Raw genomic sequence first — 18,661 nt, forward strand, 5'->3', positions numbered from 1 at the left:
GAGTAGTATTTCTGTACTGCGGGCATCACTAGGCTGAATGCTATAAGAGGAAGTGAATATATTCCTACACTGGCACTTGCATGAGAAACCTCATTTATGTAGTGTTTTACAATTCACAAAGTGTTTTGACATGCATTGTCTCACAACAATTCTATGACTTGAGTAGTATGCATGTTACCAATCTGTATTTTAGTGATGAAAAAATTGAGACTCAGAAGTTAAATAACTTCCCAGGGTCACTAAAAACTGGAACAGGGGCTTGAACCCAGACCTTTTGGCTCTGTGACTAGTTTTCTTTCCATTACTGTATAATTTATATAAAATTAAGCCATTTGAATTTCCACAAGGGTAATGGGATTAGACTATTAGTATCGATGGTTTTTAGTTACTAGTTGCTAGAACCAGAATTGTAGAGTTTTAGAGCTCCTTACATGGCATATTATTTGGATATTTAACCTGCAATGTTTCTGCTTATTGCATTTGAAATCACTAAGTAATTAAGAGAGTATATATACAAATATTATATTTTTAACATTTCTTCAACCTCGGAGGCCATAATGAAAAAAAATCACTGTGCTTATAGTCAATGTGCTTATATGTGCTTACAATGTTTCTGAGTCCTGATATTGCCTAGTCTTCATGACTTTGGGCAAGTCATTTGACCTAAGCCCAAGATTGTCATATGTAATATGGAAATGATGCTATTTGTAGGATAAAAAGTCTTTCATGGTTGATAGTGACTCTTGCATTATATCCCTAATATTTAGCATAGTCCTTGGCATAGAAGGTGCTTAATATTGTTTTTTATGCTGTTATATTCATAGGGTTTGTGTGCAGAAAGCACTTTATAAACTGACATTTGTCACTTAGTCATTGTTCAGTCATGTCCAATTCTTTGTGACCCCATTTGGGATTTTTTGACAAAGAAACTAGAGTGGCTTACCATTTCCTTCTCCAGCTTATTTTACAGATGAAGAACTGAGGCAAACAGGGTTAAATGATTTGCCCAGGGTTACACAGCTAGTAAGTGTCTGAGGCCAGATTCGAACTCAGGAAATGAGTCTTTTTTGACTCCAGACCTGACACTCTATCCACTGTGCCACCTAGCTGTCTAAAACTAATATTAGAGTTAATTAAATGTTACATTGTTATTATTATTATTGATTAATTTTTTGTCAGCTCATTTCAGTTTTCAGTGATGTTTCATCCCTCTTAAATTGGACAATGAGAGTTTCCTGTGTCAGCAGATTCAACTCAACATTCATTAGGTGTTTATAACAGTACGCCTAGACACCTGGGATAAAAAGATGAAGACAAAACAGTCTCTGCCCTCAGGAGATTACATTCTCCTAGAAGGATATGAAAGATATTTAGACAAAATGCACAGAAAGTATTATAATAATATTGACAGTATTTGTTTGGTGAGGTTTTCCATCTCACAGGGAAATTAGGCACTTTCATGGTGATATGTAGGGTAATGTATATTTTTCATCTTCATATTTTTTCTAAGCAGTGAGGAGGAAGTAGCAGTGTCCTGAGTCACTGAAGATCATGGAATTTTGTCTATCTTACTTTGTGGAAATTGTCTAAATGTGGTCCCAGAAAGTGAAAAATGCTCATCTTTTATACCTTATCCCCTTTCCTGTATAATTCCAGATACAATATTAATTTGAGAACTAAGGCTAGAAAGATTACCAGTTATTTTTATTTAAAGCAAAAGAAGATTGATACATATTCATACATATTATTCCCTGCTGGATTCAGAGTATTCCATATAGGGCACTGTCAAGAATGTCAATGACAACATGGAGTTCTTCAGTTTGCTTTCATTTTTTTTGAAAATTGTAAGATAATTTATTTTTTATCATTTTCACTTCTCAATCTATCCCTTTCTTTTTCCCTGCCAGCAAAGCAATCCCTTATAACAGAGACTTAAAAAAGAGGGAAGGGAAACTTCTAGAAAATAACATGTTGAAAATATTTAACATTATATATGGCATTCTACACCCTTGGTCCCCTGTTTCTGTGAAGAAGAAGCCCTCAACTTTCAGGGGTATATTTTAACCAAGGAAAACATCCTCGACACTTATCTGTGCCAAATGATCTTTTTCATGAAAATTAAAGGGAAAAAGCAAAGATAAGCTAGGTCAAGACAATTTAGAGATTTATTCAGTATTAAAAATTTCCAATTTTGTTGACTCTAACACATGGGTTAGAGGGTTGAGTTCACTTTCCCAAAGCTTGTTTTCTTTAGATTGCTTGGTCAACAAGCATCTATTAAGAGCTTAGTAATGTGATGGGTACCATGCTAAGCACAGGGAATATAAGGAAAGGCAAAAAACAGTCCTTGCCCTCATAAGGTTCAAATGGGAGAGACAACTTACAAATAGTAGATATGTACAAGACACATACTGAGTAGTTGGAAAATAATCTAAGAAAAAAAGGTTCTAGCAGTTGCAACATGGGGTAAAGATCTGCAGAAAACAGGCTTGATAGAGTTTGGAAAGCTACTATATTTTAACAATGAAAATTATTTTAGGAATGATTCTGTAAATTGTTTGAGAAAAGGAAAACTTCACTCCCCCACCCCATTTTGAATGAAGGTTTACACTAAACATTATTTAAGAATTCTTTGAAATATACTTGTCAATAATTACTTTGTAAATAAGAATTCTTTGCATTTGTTACAGTCCATGTGTAAAAACCTATCCATTCTCAAATAAGCATACTATATAGTGTGTATAAGGTATTGTTTTTAAAATGTAAAGTTAAAAGATTCATTTTTGTCTTTGAGCCTCTCTATTAGAGTTTAGGGCAATCTTAATTAAGCTCATGAAGAAGAAAACTTAGCCAGAGTGGCTTCCCCTGCCCAGATGACTTGAGGCTTCTGGGTCTCATGATCAAGCCACTTTCTCAGTGGAAGGAACTGAAGATTTCCTAGCTCACCTCCTCATTAAATGTTCAACAATCAGGATCAAGTTTCAATTGTCAGGGGAGTTCCTTATCAAAAGGAACACACCCAATTTAAAGTGTTTCAGAGTCTCCCTTGGCATTTTTGGTTATAGAGAGAAACCAATGACCATCAATTTATTGATTATTGGCCATCTTAATTAATAAATTGATTATTAATACCTGGGGGAAAGTTTCATATTTGTACTTGATATTAAATATTGGTGCTTTATATTTAATTTAAGACTAAGCTCATACCCACTAGCATGATTATTTCAAGCATTTTTAAAAATAGCTAAATAATTTTTCACCCCCAAAATGACATTGATATCAAAAGAAAACCTGAGAGAAAATAATTTAAAAGTTAGAAGGAAGAGAGATACTATAGTAGCATGGATGAAAAAATGACAACAGATAGGAAGCGATGGTAACAATTAAAATAAGACAGTGGTTCTGTATCTTATTGGAGCAGATAACTTCCTCTATCAGGGCAGGTCATAATGTACCCACACCATCATTAATAAGAGTAAACACTTATTAATCATACTTTACATTTGTGTAGAACTTTCTAGTTTACAAAGTACTTCAGGGGAAGTGGTGGGAAGAGAAATATGCATGTTTTAAAGATACAGTCATATCTATGGAATTAGAATTAAATTTAATAGAAAATACAGTAAAAAAAAGAAAATTTTAATTGTCAGTTAATTGGGCTATGATAATGTGCATTGTACAGAAAAATATTCTTAGGCTATGATAATGGACATTTTATAGAAAATAATTCAACTCAAGTTATAGCCCAGTGATGATATTTTCAGGTAAAATTTTCAGTTTTTAAAAATGTAATGTTCACAATGGAATGCTTGCTCTTCCTTCATGTGTTTCCTAAAAACCTTGGTTTAATGAATTTTAGTTAATAGAGCTTGACTTTGTTTTATTGACATTTTAAGATGATTTTGAGTGTATGTGAAACATAAAAGGACATTTTAATAAATGTTTCTACAGTTTCTTAGTTTACTTATACTATAGTTTGAGTTTTAATATAGTATATATGTGTATATTTCAATTTAGTGCCCCAATGCCATACCTGATTGGAGTTCACTCCAGCCTCATAGAGGTAAGTATTTTTTTCAGACTTAAACTACATCCTGAAATCATAGTCATAATGATTTATTTTCTTGAAAAAAATCATTTAGTTTTGAAATAATTTCAGCTCCTGTATTTGGAGTGTTTGCATAGGAATTTTTGTGATGTTGTTCAAGTACTAAGATATTTAACATAATGACAGTGACTATTTTTCAAGATATGAAGCACATAAATATTAAAATATCCTGTATAAAAGTTATGATTTGAAATTTAAAATTTTTCATCTTTAATAAAGTAATTTTTATGTTTATATTGTTTCTTAAAAATGACTTGATATCTTTTATAACTTATTTTTGAATTGATTTTCCCAAGTAAGACACACGCAGACCTATGCCTTAATAGCATATTCAATACATTTCTTACTTTGTGCCCTGTAATGTAATGCTTTTTAGAAGTTTACTTTTTCAATATGCATTTTATTATATTTTGTTTTATTATGTTGTTGTTCAGTTGTTTTTCAGTCATGTCCAACTCTTTGTGACCCCATTTAGGGTGTTCTTGGCTGGAATGGTTTGCCATTTTCTTCTCCAGCTCATTTTATAGATGAAGAAACTGGGGCAAACAAGGTTAGGTGATTTGCCTAGGGTCACACAGCTAGTAAGGATCTGAGAGGAAATTTGAACTTAGAAAGATGAGTCTTCCTAACTGCAGGCCTGGCACTCTATCCCCTGTGCCACCTAGCTGCTCTATTGTTTTATTATACAACCTTGTTATTTAAATGTCATGACTTTTCCTATTGTCTTAATGTGAAGCATTTTGGGAGTAGGAGAGGGTTTATAATTCTGTATCATATTTCTTAACACAAAGAAGGTACAATTGACAACTGACAATTTGAGTCAACTAGGTAGTGAAACATACGACTTTATCTCTGAGACTTAAAGTGACTTCTTTCAAGATTAGCATCGTAAGGGAGGGAGGGAAGAGAGAACTTTATCTCTATGTTCTTTTATTCTGTTTGTGATTCCAGAACCTAAGATATATCCCATGGAGGTCATCAAGTGTTATAAAAAATAATACCTTGCAAATCAAATCCTTCTCCAAATGGCCTATTTGCACAGTTCTATTCAACTTTAAAAATTAATTTAACCTATTGTAATTTCAGTTTACTTTTAGCTTCATATTCTCTGCTTATACATCCCGTTACTCAATTTAGATGAATCCAGAAATTCTTCTTGCTTATTCCATAGTTTCATTTGGCAGTTTTTGCAGTAGAAGGCCTGGCTTGTGAAATTTGCTGCTAGCTCAGTTCTTGTGCAATGTAGGTCTTTTTGTTATTTTTTTTTCCATTTGGGATATAATGCAAGGCCTGAAATGTATGTTATAATTTAGAAATTTATTTTTAATAGATATTATCTTAATAAGAGCTGGAATACGTATGTATATATTTTTATTATTCAGTTATGACCAATTGTGTGACCCCATTTGGGGTTTTCTTGGCAGAGTTACTGGAGTACTTTGCCATTACTTTATCCAGCTCATTTTAAAAGATGATGAAACGGAGGCAAATAGAGTTAAGTGACTTGGCCACAGTCATACAGCTCATGTCTGAGGCCAGATTTGAACTCACGAAGATGAGTCTTCCTGACTCCAGGCCTAGCATTCTACTCACTGGGCCACCTAACTGCCTGTATATATACATACATACAACATGTATTTGTATGTGTGTCTCTACATACACATACTTAAGTTGTATAAAGTGTTTTATACATGTTATCTCATTTGAGCCTCATAACAACCCTGAGAGATAGGTGTTAGTATTAGCCCCATTTTACAGGTAAGGCAACTGAGTCTTAGAGTGGTTAAGTGATGTGGGCAGAGTCACACAGCTGGTAAGTTTCTGAGGCAGAATTTGAACTCAGGTCTTCCTTATTCCAAATCTGGAGCTTTACTTTCTTAGGTTGCTGCACTGATTTTATAGAAATAGTTCATGTATTATTTAACATATTAACATAATTATCACCTTTCTCCAATTTAATATAAAGTAATAAACTTTTTATAAAGCTTAAAATCTTACTGCTCCAATTTTTTATTTATATTGATTATTTTAAAAATAATCATGCAACTTGTGAATGTGTCAAGAAAAATTTTATAAATCAAAACATAAATAGGTAGGAGTGAACTCTAATGCATTTTTTAAAGATTGTTTCAAGAAATAACTGACTCATGATTCAGAATCTTGTGCAGCATTAGTTTAGCCTTGTACAAAATGTAAACTTATTTTGTTGTGATATGGATAAAGAGTTACTGAAGGTGCATTTTTAGATTCAAGAATTTTGTTTGGCCACTTATGTGACATTAACTTCTTAATTGATATAATGGTATTATGTCCTGAAAGATAATATGCTTTTTACCATGCTGATCTTAAAATAAAGTCTTCACATTTTATTTGTCACATTATGGGATATGCCTAACATTTCCCTTAGAACAATACAAAAGTATAAAAACATAAAAACTGAATGAATTGTATTTGAAATTGAATTATAGATATTGCTGCTTACAAATACAATATTCCTTAGCTTGGTATATTTCCTTGCTTTTGGCTGCAATTATAGCCTATTTTTTTTGAAGGAGAAGAAAATCATTCTCTTATCATATGCTTTCTTCTTTCCTCAAATCAACTCAAACTTATCTCACCATTTCTCTAGAGACATCTAAACTTAGTTACCCACAGAAACATGAAATTAATGTAGCACTTTATAAATCTTTCCTTTGATTATTTTATATGTAATTATGAGGAAAGGAAGACAGTGTGGTTTTACATGTTGATACAAATTTGCTTCCAAAGTAAAAATAAAACATAAGCTTTGTGTATTTGCTTTGCCTCTAAAAACAAGACTAGGGGAAACAGCAAATTCCAAGAGACATTGGAGAGATTGGCAGGATGCAAGCCGGTGCTACAAAGGTGTAGTTTTATCTTTCTCATTCCACAATAATGAACAAGCAACCATAAAGGGAAGGTTGGCCTGTTTTCAGAAGGACAGGTGACTGTTGCCCTTGTGTTGTTTATTGCCATTAAGGCATGTTTGCAGAGACACGTTTACAGCAACACTTTAAGGAAGCATTAAGCTTTTGATTTTGTGTGAAAAAAGCTTTCTACTTCAGTACTTGAGGTTCCCTCATCTAAAATATATTCTTTTACTTACTTTCCTAATATAAAATTCGTTCATTAGTTATAAAGAAGATAACCATTTCTTTTCTATGCCTTGTATCAGAAGGTCACTTTTTCTTCTCTTACTCATGTAAATTCATTTGTTTTCTTCACTATATGAGAGCTTTATGTCAAAAGGTTCTGTGTTCCCATTTCCTTTTAAAGATAGTAAGAGTAATTGTGGATAAAATTTGGTAAAATACAAATACCAAAAATGTTTTAGACCAAAACGTTGTAAAAAGAAACCCAAAATCATATTTATCTCTATTTTCTTTAAATTCCTTTACCTTAACCTAAAATATCTTGTACTTTTGTTTCCATTTGTGAGTCTTTCAATTTCATTTGACAGCTACCCTTAGTAGCTTATAGGAACTAGTCAAATAAAATTCTAAAGAATGTTATCTACTTCCTTGCATTTTCCATTTCTTTATACCATTTTCATTTTTTTCAGAATTGTTTGATTCATTTAATACTCTTCAGTTAACCATTTCTATATACTTCCTCTAATTCCCAATTTAAAACTTTTTAAAAAGTACTCAAAATTTCATAAGACATTTTAAATTATATTTTAAGCAGACTAATGTTAAAAATTAAATTAATGTTTTCTTCTTAGATAAATTTTTAAATACTAATAATTTTATTATCTTTAAGAATTATATTTGGACATATCAAAATACTGCTAATTATGTTCTTACTAAGATATTTATTTTATTTACCCTTTACCAAGAAAGCGAAGGGACTAACTTTTTTTGTAGACTTTTAAATCTTAGCATTGCTACCAAAAGTTTTACTTCTTTATTGACTGATGCTCCAAGAGAGAATAGTATCTTAATTTTCATGATATTGTTCTGTTAAAGAGACTTTTTAAAAAATGTGTTGAGAGTGTGGTAGGAGAATGTCAGCAAGTACATTTTAGCTTTTACCCAAAAAATTTGGCCAGTCATGACTTGGTGCAAAAGGTTGAACCATACATTTTAAGATAAACTTAGCATTTTTACTTTGGGAGATTTGTTCTTGGCTTAACTTTTTTAATTGGTCCAATCAGTTTATTGTATGAAACATTTAATAAATTAATAACGTTAACAGTTTTATCATAGTGTCTTGGGAAAATATCATGTAAGATTTCCAGTTGACTAAGGGCTGTTTATACTTAGAAATGCTGAAAAAGCATAATAGCACTATTCAGATGCACAAAAAGTGCATTGCTACAATTTTAACAGAGGTGACAGCACAATTTAGTTTAGTAGGAAAATATAGTATTAACTTTACTTATAGTAAGGGAGGAAAAAGGAGCATATGATCTTGTGAATTAAGGTTTTTGCCCAAAGGCTCAATTGGTTGGACCATTTTAACAAAAGTGACTAAGTCACTTTATTATTTCTTTGAATCTTCTTCTCCAAAGGTCAATTCTTATAAACCCATGTCAAAAATATTTTATTGCAACACTCATCAATATTATTGCTAACCATGAGGTTTATGTACATTTCTGTTCCCATACCCCTCTTTCTGCTGTTTTATTCCTCATCTTCAAGATACTTTCCTAATCACTGTGTACATCTATTAATTTGTGGATTATTGAGCATTTTTTTTGGGGGGGAATGTATTAATGCAGTGCATTCAAGGGAAGAAAAAAATAGCAAATATTTCCAGATTTTCAAATTGTCCTCCCAAATTACAGTACCCATGATTGTAGCAATTACTGTTTTATGTAGAAGTTTATAGTATGACATATATATATATGTATAATATATATATATACACACACACACACACATATATATATGTATATATATATATATATATATCAATATTTACAACTTTAGCTGCTTGATATTACTCTTACCTAAGTATTACTCTTATTTACATATTTCTTAAAGTCCTGTGATGGTTTTAATTTTCAATTCAGTTATGTTTTTGTAAATTTCCCTAGATTATGAGTTCTCAATATGTGTGTACACATACATGAGTACTCTTTGGCATTCTAGTGAAAGCTATAGATACCTAATGTTTTTAAATGCATAAAATAAATATGATTATAAAGGAAAGCAATTCTATTAAAATACAGTTATCAGCTTGAAAAAATTCATAGGCCCATTTTAAGAATTCTTGTTTCACATTTTCATTCAGTTATTTGTAAGGGGAAAGAAATGCTGGTGTTATACTTTTGCATTAAACTTTAAAGTCCTTGATGTTTTTGCAATATGATTTATGCATATCTGTTTTATAAAGCTGTATTATAATTTCTAATTTAACTACTGCTAGTTCAAAATAGTATAGTAGTCCTCAAACCAGATCATTTTATTAAATGCATAAATTAATCTTAAAACATAATTCTTGAAAATTCATAATTTTTAAAGGTTTCTTAGGTGGAAAGGAAGACTTTTAGGAGTTTTAAAAAATATGATCAAGTTCCACTAATCTTATTACCTTGATACATAATTTAATAATGATCATCTCTGTTTCCAGATTCAGATTGTGCCAAGTAAAAGAAAATGTATTTATTCATAGTTGTATGTGATTTTTGAACAGAGAGTGAAAAATAAATCATTGGAGGATGTGGTTATGTTAAATGTTGACACAAACACTTTGGAAACACCATTTAATGACCTGAACAACCTACCAAGTGAAGTGGTAAGTATGAAGGCTATATCATAAAGGGTGTGTATGCTTTCGTCAGGGTCTTTGAATTATTAGTAGTTATTTTTGCCCTTTTTTGTACCTGATATAAAAGCAAAATTATTATGAGTCGGGTAAAGGCAAAAGCATCAGTCTTAAAGTCCATATTTAAAATATTTTCCCTTTTTGACAGTTGAGGAAACATTGAATGGAACATCACATTACTTATTTTAAAAGCAAGATCATAATTACAAAGCTAGCTGCATTCATTAGGCATAGCTGCTTTAGACGTAAGTCTCTTCATCTCATCTTAATCATTATATTACAAAGTAGGCATTTCTGTCTGCCTAGTGGCATGTCTTGCAAAAGAACGAGAGAGTTTTTGAAGGCAAGAAGAAGAAGGGGGCCAATTATCGGCTTTTGCTTCCCTGCCACCTGCCAGTGCTTTTCCTTTTAATTAATGATCTGATGGCACTGGTCAATATAATAAGAAATGCTTGTACAGTTGGGGTCAGAAAATTCTGGCTTTGATCTCTCTCAACTTTCTGAAACATTTATTTGTTTTCTCTAAATTATTTCAGTTTTATTTTAATCTTTTCTATCCAGCTGAGGGCTGCATGAATGAAAACCTACACTGTTTGTCATATACTTTGGAAGAGCAAAGACTGCTTACTTAGAATTCTATTTGTAAATTAAACTGCAAACCCAGTTTGTCATAAAAGACATCTGATCCTTTTGAAATGACGAAAACTGTCTTTTGTCTGTAAAGGCTGATAAATTAAGTGCCAGTTTTTTTCTGGTCTTTGATCTTTCAGAGGTTTTTTTGTCTGAGGCTCATAATGGAACATATTCTGTATTTCATGTTAAATAGTCTCTAAAAGTGCATTTCACTTTTCTCTTCCCTAGCATGGAACTGAAAAGTATGTTGGCATTGCTTCTATATTTATGTGTGTTGGGTTGCTTGTCTTAGAATGGAATAATAGAATATAATAATACATTGCATTTGTATAAAACTTCATATTTTTCAAGAGTATGTAAAATTGGTGTTTTATAATGGTTTGGGAGCATTTTAAAATGTAATATAATAGAAAAAATGCTTTGAAATACACTAAAGGAGCTTAACTAGATGAATTTTAAGATTTTGGACCCATACTAGAATACTGATAATTATTATTCCCCTAGCTTAATAGGGAGTGAAATATTCAAAGTCAAATCTAAGTTACTAATAAATTACTACCATGTTAATGTTAGCTGACTTTGCAATAAATGAAAACTAAATCAGTTCATTGCACTGCAGTAAAATTCATGTTGATTTTATCAAAATCTAAACCAATGAAATTATCTTTTTAGTTTCTAATATCTAGACTTGCTCATTATAAAAATTTTGCATAAGCTGCTAGAAATGATTACAGCTTTTCATTAGAACTCCATCAAAGTAGCCTTATTTGAATGGAGAAAATAATGAGTGAAAATTCAATCTCAGCTTTAGGAATATATTCTGCATGGGTATACATTTCCCATTGTAATGCCCTCAGGAGAAAATATGGGTGCTTTGTAAAAAATGAAGTTCAGTTTTTCTATGTTTAGTATTAAAATTATTGTAGTCACTTTATTGATAGATGATATTTCCTTTGAGAATTATGTTTTGATAGTCTTTCCTACTAAGTTATAAAGAAGAGAAACTTCATTCTTGATGTAACTAACTTGTTTGTTAAAAGCACTCATGTAAACATATATAGGACTGAAACACCACAAAAATATAAAGCTCTGATTATATACAATGATAGCTAATGTTTTATTGATAAGAGATTTTGTTTAAATATCATAAAAGTCTTAATAAGGAGAATTCAGATATCATAAAGTTGGGTCAAAAGCCATACCACAAAAAAAGTGAAAATATAAATCATTTAGATTCTTAGAGGCAAGGCCCACAAACTTATAGAAATGTCTCTTGAAGATTACATAAATAGCAAAAACTATAATGTGAAATTAGAACAATCTACTAAAGTTGAAGGAAACCTTATCACTTGGTCCTGAAAACAATCCAGGCAATTGTGGGAGTGACCCCCGTAAATTTAAAATTTTCATCAGTATTCCCCAACTACTTAGAGAATATGTGATAAAAAGCATTGCATCTTGATTTGTATAATGGAAAAATATTTAAAAGTAATCATATGTGTTAATCTAATAAAAATATGAGAAGATATTAGTAGATTTTCCTGTTAATGAATGAAAAGAAAAACCTGAAAATGAGTATTATTGGTATTGTCTGATGTATAATAAATTACTTGAGATTTAAAATGGTCCTTTTTAAATCATTCACCAAAGCATTTAAATAATACTTACAGGGTAGATGACTTTCTATGCATGTGAACTCTATTATTGTGTCAGATTGACCAGTGGTCTTGACTGTTCAAAGGTCAGTGGTCACAGTTGTCCTGAATTACCAGTCCTTTTTTCCTGTGGACCCTCTGCTGTGTTGCATGCTGTAATCTTCTTAATGGCTTCATTCCAATATTCACACATAATATTTTAGATTTATTGACTGTTAGAAATACTACCATGCCAGTAGCAGTTCCGCTACTCCTAAGGTTATTTCAAATTGGAGAAATAAATCAGGGCAAGGCTTTCAGGAATCCTTTGTTTTCCTTAAGGAGGGGGGAAAAACTGCTTCCTGTCTTCTGACAAGAACACTTGTTTTTAGATTTCATCATTTCATTGTAGATTTGGATCATTAAAAAAAAAAAAGAAAAAACCAAATAAACAGCCACTTTACTGAGAATGAATTTTAAAATAAATGACTGTTACTCAGAGTGCATTTTCAAGGTAAATTATGCTTTTAAAATATACTTGTGAAGTTGGGGCTGTTTGAAATCTAGTGGCTTGTATAAAGAAACCATTATGAAAAAATGTATAGCTATGACCAAATATTTGAAGATTTTGAATTAGAACATAAAATATTCTCTTATTTTAAAGCAAATATTCATTTATAATTAGTATATGTTACATGTTACATTTTATGGACATATACTTAGTTATATAAAAATGATTTTTTATCCATTAATTTACTATCTTTTATTAGTTTGTGTGTGTGTGAGAGAGAGAGAGAGTGTGTGTGTGTGTCTGTGTTATAAATGTATAATACGTATGTTGAATATGGGGTAATTTTAGTTGAGGAAAACAAATTTAATTGACCTTTCATTTTGTTTTTACATACTAATTTTGTGAGAAAAGCAAGCAATTGCTTCCTGCAATGACATGTTTAATTTCTAAAGTTTTACTACAAAAAGTCAATAAACATTTATTAAATGCTACCTTTGTGCTAGACACTTTGCTAAGAGCTGGGACATGAAATAGGCTCACAGTCTAAAAAGGAAAAAAATTGGAATAATAAATTGGAAATATATTTCTTAATTATTTCAAAATATGTATTCTAAAAATTGATTCTTTTGAAATATCTCCATTAAACTCTTTTTAATTCAATAAAGTGACAAAGTAGGAAATGCTGTAATTAGTTGGAAATTTTAAATACTTAAACTTGGGATTATTATCAAGTTTGCAAAGTAAGCATTAGAGTTTATTTAAGGAGAAATTAAAACTTTTTTATCTCTAGAAAACCTGTGTCCGCTGTAGAGTAGTAGATAGAGTGCTGGAATTAGAGTCAGAAGGGCCTGGGTTAAATTCTATTTTATTTACTCACTAACTGTGTGATCCTGTGCAAGTCACTTAACCACTCTTTTACTCAATTTCCTCATCTGTAAAATGTTGGGGTGGGATTTGATCCCTTCCAATGTTGCTTCTAGCTCTAATTCTGTTATCCTGTGAAATGAATGATGACTTAAATATACAATCCGGAAATAAGCCGTATATTCTATGTAAGAAATTTATGTGTGATAGTATTTGTATATGTGAGAAAATGATTATTACTAATACTTTGGAAGAAATTAACACTCTTTAATCATATTTTATGAAGAATTAATTAGCATATCCTCTAAGATAGGACAGTATTCTTTACCCTGGAAAAAAGATAGCATTAATGATAGAATCATAAGATGACTTTATATACATTGCCTCCTATATTTATGCCCTAGTCACCATAACATGCTTCTTTTCTTAAATCATGAAAATATGCTATATACTGAAGCAATTTCTTACAGGTTCAATCACTATCCCTGCTTTATTTATTTATTTTTATTCCAGTTTCATTATAAAAAAGGAAATATGTCTGTCAGGCTTCTGATCTCTTTAAAGTACCATAATCTTTCTGTCTTATTTAATACTAAGTCAGTGGCAGTTGGGTGCCTTGGTTTCTGGATATAAATTTCCCTTACAATGTAATTTCTTCCTTTTGATAGAAATGTAGTGAAACCTCACTTTTCCAAAAATCACTGTAGACCAGAACATGGTTGAAAGAGATTCCATTGACATTACCAAATGGGGATTAAGTTGCTAAACTTCTCTAAAGACTTCATTATAAATTAATAACACCTGTAAAATATGTGTGTGTGTGTGTGTGTGTGTGTGTGTGTGTGTGTGTGTGTGTGTATACATATCAGCATTGACAGGAGATGGTTAGGGTTATTATGAGACTTTCTCAAGGATAAACAGGTTTAATGGTGTTACTAGAATAGGTGACAGCAGTGGATAGACTGACAGGCCCGGAGTCAGAAAGACTCATCTTCATGAGTTCAGACCTGGCCTCAGACACCTATTAGATGTGTGACCCTGGGAATGTCACTTAATCACTGTCTGCCTCAGTTCTTCCTCTATAAAAAATGAGCTGGAGAAGGGAATGACAAACTACTCCAGTATGTTTGCCAAGAAAACCCAAAATGGGGTCATGAAGAGTCAGACATGACTGAACCAACTGAACAACAATAGGATATGAAAAATAAATTATAACAACCAAAAAACCAATAATTCCAAAAAATGAGGAAATTCTGGCTACTTCCACTAATTTTGAACAGCTGCCTTCAAGACAATTGCTTATTTGTAACCTATCCATAACTTAATTAATGTCTTCTGGTTTTATATTTGAGGTTTTTAAATAAAACTTTTTATTTGAATATTTATCAAGCAAATCAGTTTATATTTCATGACTTTTAAGATCATGTGTCATCCATATTTTCACAAATTAGATTGAATATTTATTCTTATTAAACTTCTATACATACTTAACATAGTAGGATCAGTTGGTTATAATATGAATTATGATAGGGAAAAAAAACCCTGGAAAATTTTATAATTGGTTGCAGGTTTGTCATACCTGTGCTTTGTAACCTTTGCTTTCTAGTGTTTAACAGTTTTTGAAATGACCTTCTCAAGAAATGATCAGGTCAGACAAAAAATAAGATTCAGATTTCAGCGTAATTGAGGGAATATTCTATTTAGCTCTCGAGTCACTGTATCTTCAAGAAGCAAATATTGCTCTTTTACCTCATTAACCCATATAGAGATAGTTATTCTATTTCTCAGCCAACTTCTGTTATTTCCATGGATAGTGATTATTTTTAAATTGATCATCAATTTTATAACCAACCACATTTTAAAAGAACTTTTTATCTGACTTTGATACCAATGAAATTGAAAAAAAGCTGAAAAAGTATGCTTTCAGTGCTATTTACCAACATTTTAGGATCTCTGTGTGTATATTTAAAAATAGAAAAGGCCTTGCAATTATGGTTAAAGTAAGAAAATTTATAAACTACATTTTGTTCTAACTTTCTTTCCTGCCATTTAATGCTTCATTCTCTTATAGTATTTTCAGAGATTATCATATATGTGCATTATTTATGTATGTATATGCACATATGTCTACATGTAGAGTGGCACTTGTCATGTGAATTAATTTCACCTGATCCTTACTACAATCTTATTAGTTATATAATCCTACTATTTTTTTCTTGAGACTTAGAAATTTTATTTCATGAAACTCTGTAGAAATAGTGGTCTTGATTTTAACAGGTTTCCTGCTGTGAACCTCTGAAATCTCAAGTTGGTGATCTCAGATTTTGAAGTATTCATTTTGTGTGAAAACCTAAATATCTTTTAGATGGTTTGAAGGTAGATGTGAAAATTGATGAAGTGTTTAGCATTGTTCCAGAGGACACATAAGGAGACACCCTTTCAGAGGTAATTGCCTAGATTTTAGATCTTATTGAACAGATTTTATTTCCAGGATATTTCATAAAACTTGAGCAATAAATTTTCTACTTTCTATTTATATATCTTTCCTAATCTGGAAATCTAAATAAGTAATTATTCTGTGAGCTAAGAAATATATCACAGTTCAACTGTTGTAAATTAAGCCACTTGAAATGACTGAATTGTGTAATTTAGTCTTGCCTAAAATAATATAAAAGAAGTAAATAGTGATAGACTCTGGGATTGTTCTTGACTCTTCTCCTTTCATCCTTCATTTTTGAATCAGTTGTCAAGTGTTTTTCTCTCAAACTCTATGAAAATTCTCCATGACAGCTCTTACATCTATCTCTTTTTCTCTCATCACAAAGCTACCAGCATAATTCAGGTCTTATCACCTCTTGTCTAGATTACTTTAATAGTCTACATTTCCCTACTGCCAGTCTCTCCTCTCTCCAATTTATCCTCCCAAGACTTGCCAAAACAGTTTTCCCAAATACGGATATGACTCTGTCACTCTGCTGCTCAAGACGCTTCACTGGCTTCTCGTCTTCTCACACCTTACACTCCCCATTATCTCTATGGTACAGTGACACTGACCTCGTGCCTGGATCAGTCTCTCCCTCTTCATCTCTGCCTCCTGGTTTTCCTGCCTTCCTTCAGTAGAAAACTTTTCATGATATCCTTTCATTTTAGTGTCTTTTCTTTGTTGATTATTTCCAGTTTATCCTGTGTATATATTTTTTGTACATTTTTGTTTGCATGTTGTCTGCCCTATTCGACTGTGAGCTTATTGAGAGCAGAGACTGTCTTTTGCCTTTCTTTGTATCTATAGTACATACTTAATAAATGCTCATTGACTGCCTGTAGAATAAAATACAAACTCATTATTTGGGGACTGAAAGTCTTCCATAATCTGGCTTCCAGTAATTTTTCCAATCAAATTCCATACTGTGTCCCTTCATATATTCTATATTTTGCTCAAACTCCATGACTGCTCACTTCTCCATATTTAACATGGTATCTCCTGTCTCCATGCATTTGGACAAACTATTTTCCATTGCCTGAAATTTATTTTGTCTCTACTTCTTAGAATTCTTCCTTCAAGCCTCTACTTGGCATCTGCTTCCAATAGCTGAGTGTTGTGGAGTCAGAGGACCTGATTAAAACCCTGCATCTGATTCTTAATACCTGTGTGACCTTGGGCACATCACTTAACTTATCTGGACCTTGGTTTCTTCATCTGTAAAATCAAGTGGTTGATCTAGATGGCCTCTGGGTTCCCTTCCAGCTCGAAAACTGTAACCCTATGTTCCTCATTTCCCTGAAGTTATTTTTGTCCCCTCCCTCTTTATTTGTGTGCTTTGAGGATTCTCCATGTATGATATAAGTTCCTTGAGGTCAGGACTACATACTCTTTGTCTGTCTCTCTTCATGGTCTAACATATTGCCTTGCACATGATTAGTATTTTGGAATATTTGTTGAATTGAATTGAATGATGCCTTAGATAGGAAATATACATATTTTACGTTAAACTTAAGATCAAAAGTAGTACTTGGGCCAGTAGAAATTGTTCAATATATACTTTCCAACTGCTTGTTTTTGAGAAAAGTAAATGATTCTATATGAGAACCTGAAAATTATGCAGTAGTAGGAAGTGAAATTCTGTGTCACAAAATATAGTCTATTTTAGAATAGCACAGAAGATTATGCTTTTTTTAAATGTAAGGACAAAAGAAGATGATGGTTTAAAATGGTCAGCTTTGGTCAAATGTACAAACTTGATACTTAAGGAAGAAATGGGAAAAAACAGGGTTGTGGAAAACTGAACAGTTTATTATCATAGGTAATTTACTGCTTTAGTCTCTTCTTTATTCTATAGCTTTTTTAATATTGAAAAACATTTAGATTTTATTAGTCAGGTCACATCAGCAAGCATTTGTAGTAGGTCATTTCTCCCTCATTGTTATCTAATAGAAAATACAATTCTTTATTTTCCTGATCAACTGTATTTGCCCAGGATGACTTCATTACTCTGAACCTCTGCATGAAGGTCTAATATTAATTAATCTTTGTTTGTTTGTTGAGAGAAAATGTGATACCCCAGTACAAGGAACAGTTTTGAAATCTATATGTGACACTAACTGTGGCCCTGAGCAAATACTTGGGCTTTCTGAGCTTTACTTTCCTTATGTGTAAAATATGACTAATAATAATTACAGTAACTTCCTCACAGGTTTGTTGTTAGAAGAGGGCTTTGTCATTCTTAAACCATTCTGTAATGTATGGTGCTGTTGTTTAGTTCTTTAGTCATGTCCAACTCTTTGTTACCTCATGGACCATAGCACTGTTCATGCAGTTTTCTTTGCAAAGATGCTGGAGTGCTTTGCCATTTCCTTTTCCAGTGAATTAAGGCAGAGGTTGTGATTTGCCTAAGGTCACACAGCTACTAAGTGTCTGATGCTGGATTTGAACTCCTCTTCCTCACTCCAGGCTCAGTGCTCCATCCACTGAGTCTTCTAGCTGGTATAGCAGTGCTGTTTATTCATATGATTTCCTCCTAGTACAATATAAAGTCCTTGAAAGCAGTGGCAGTTATGCTGGATTTCTTTTTCCACATGTCTTTGGTGCCTGGCATAACTGCATATCTAAAAGGCACTTAA

The 18,661-nt window shown here is 31.9% G+C and overlaps 1 protein-coding gene across 1 annotated transcript in view; it reads left to right on the forward strand.

The window, feature by feature from the left end:
- DENND1B (DENN domain containing 1B) overlaps positions 1 to 18,661 on the forward strand; it is a 378,678-nt gene that overhangs the window by 268,648 nt on the left and 91,369 nt on the right. Inside the window, 2 exon segments of the mRNA XM_020971720.2 lie at positions 4,018 to 4,063; positions 9,770 to 9,871. Of these exon segments, the coding sequence (XP_020827379.1) occupies positions 4,018 to 4,063; positions 9,770 to 9,871 (148 nt within the window).

The sequence above is a fragment of the Phascolarctos cinereus genome, unplaced genomic scaffold (genome assembly GCF_003287225.1).
Source record: "Phascolarctos cinereus isolate Bilbo 61053 unplaced genomic scaffold, phaCin_HiC Scaffold_5;HRSCAF=322, whole genome shotgun sequence".
Classification (NCBI taxonomy): domain Eukaryota; kingdom Metazoa; phylum Chordata; class Mammalia; order Diprotodontia; family Phascolarctidae; genus Phascolarctos; species Phascolarctos cinereus.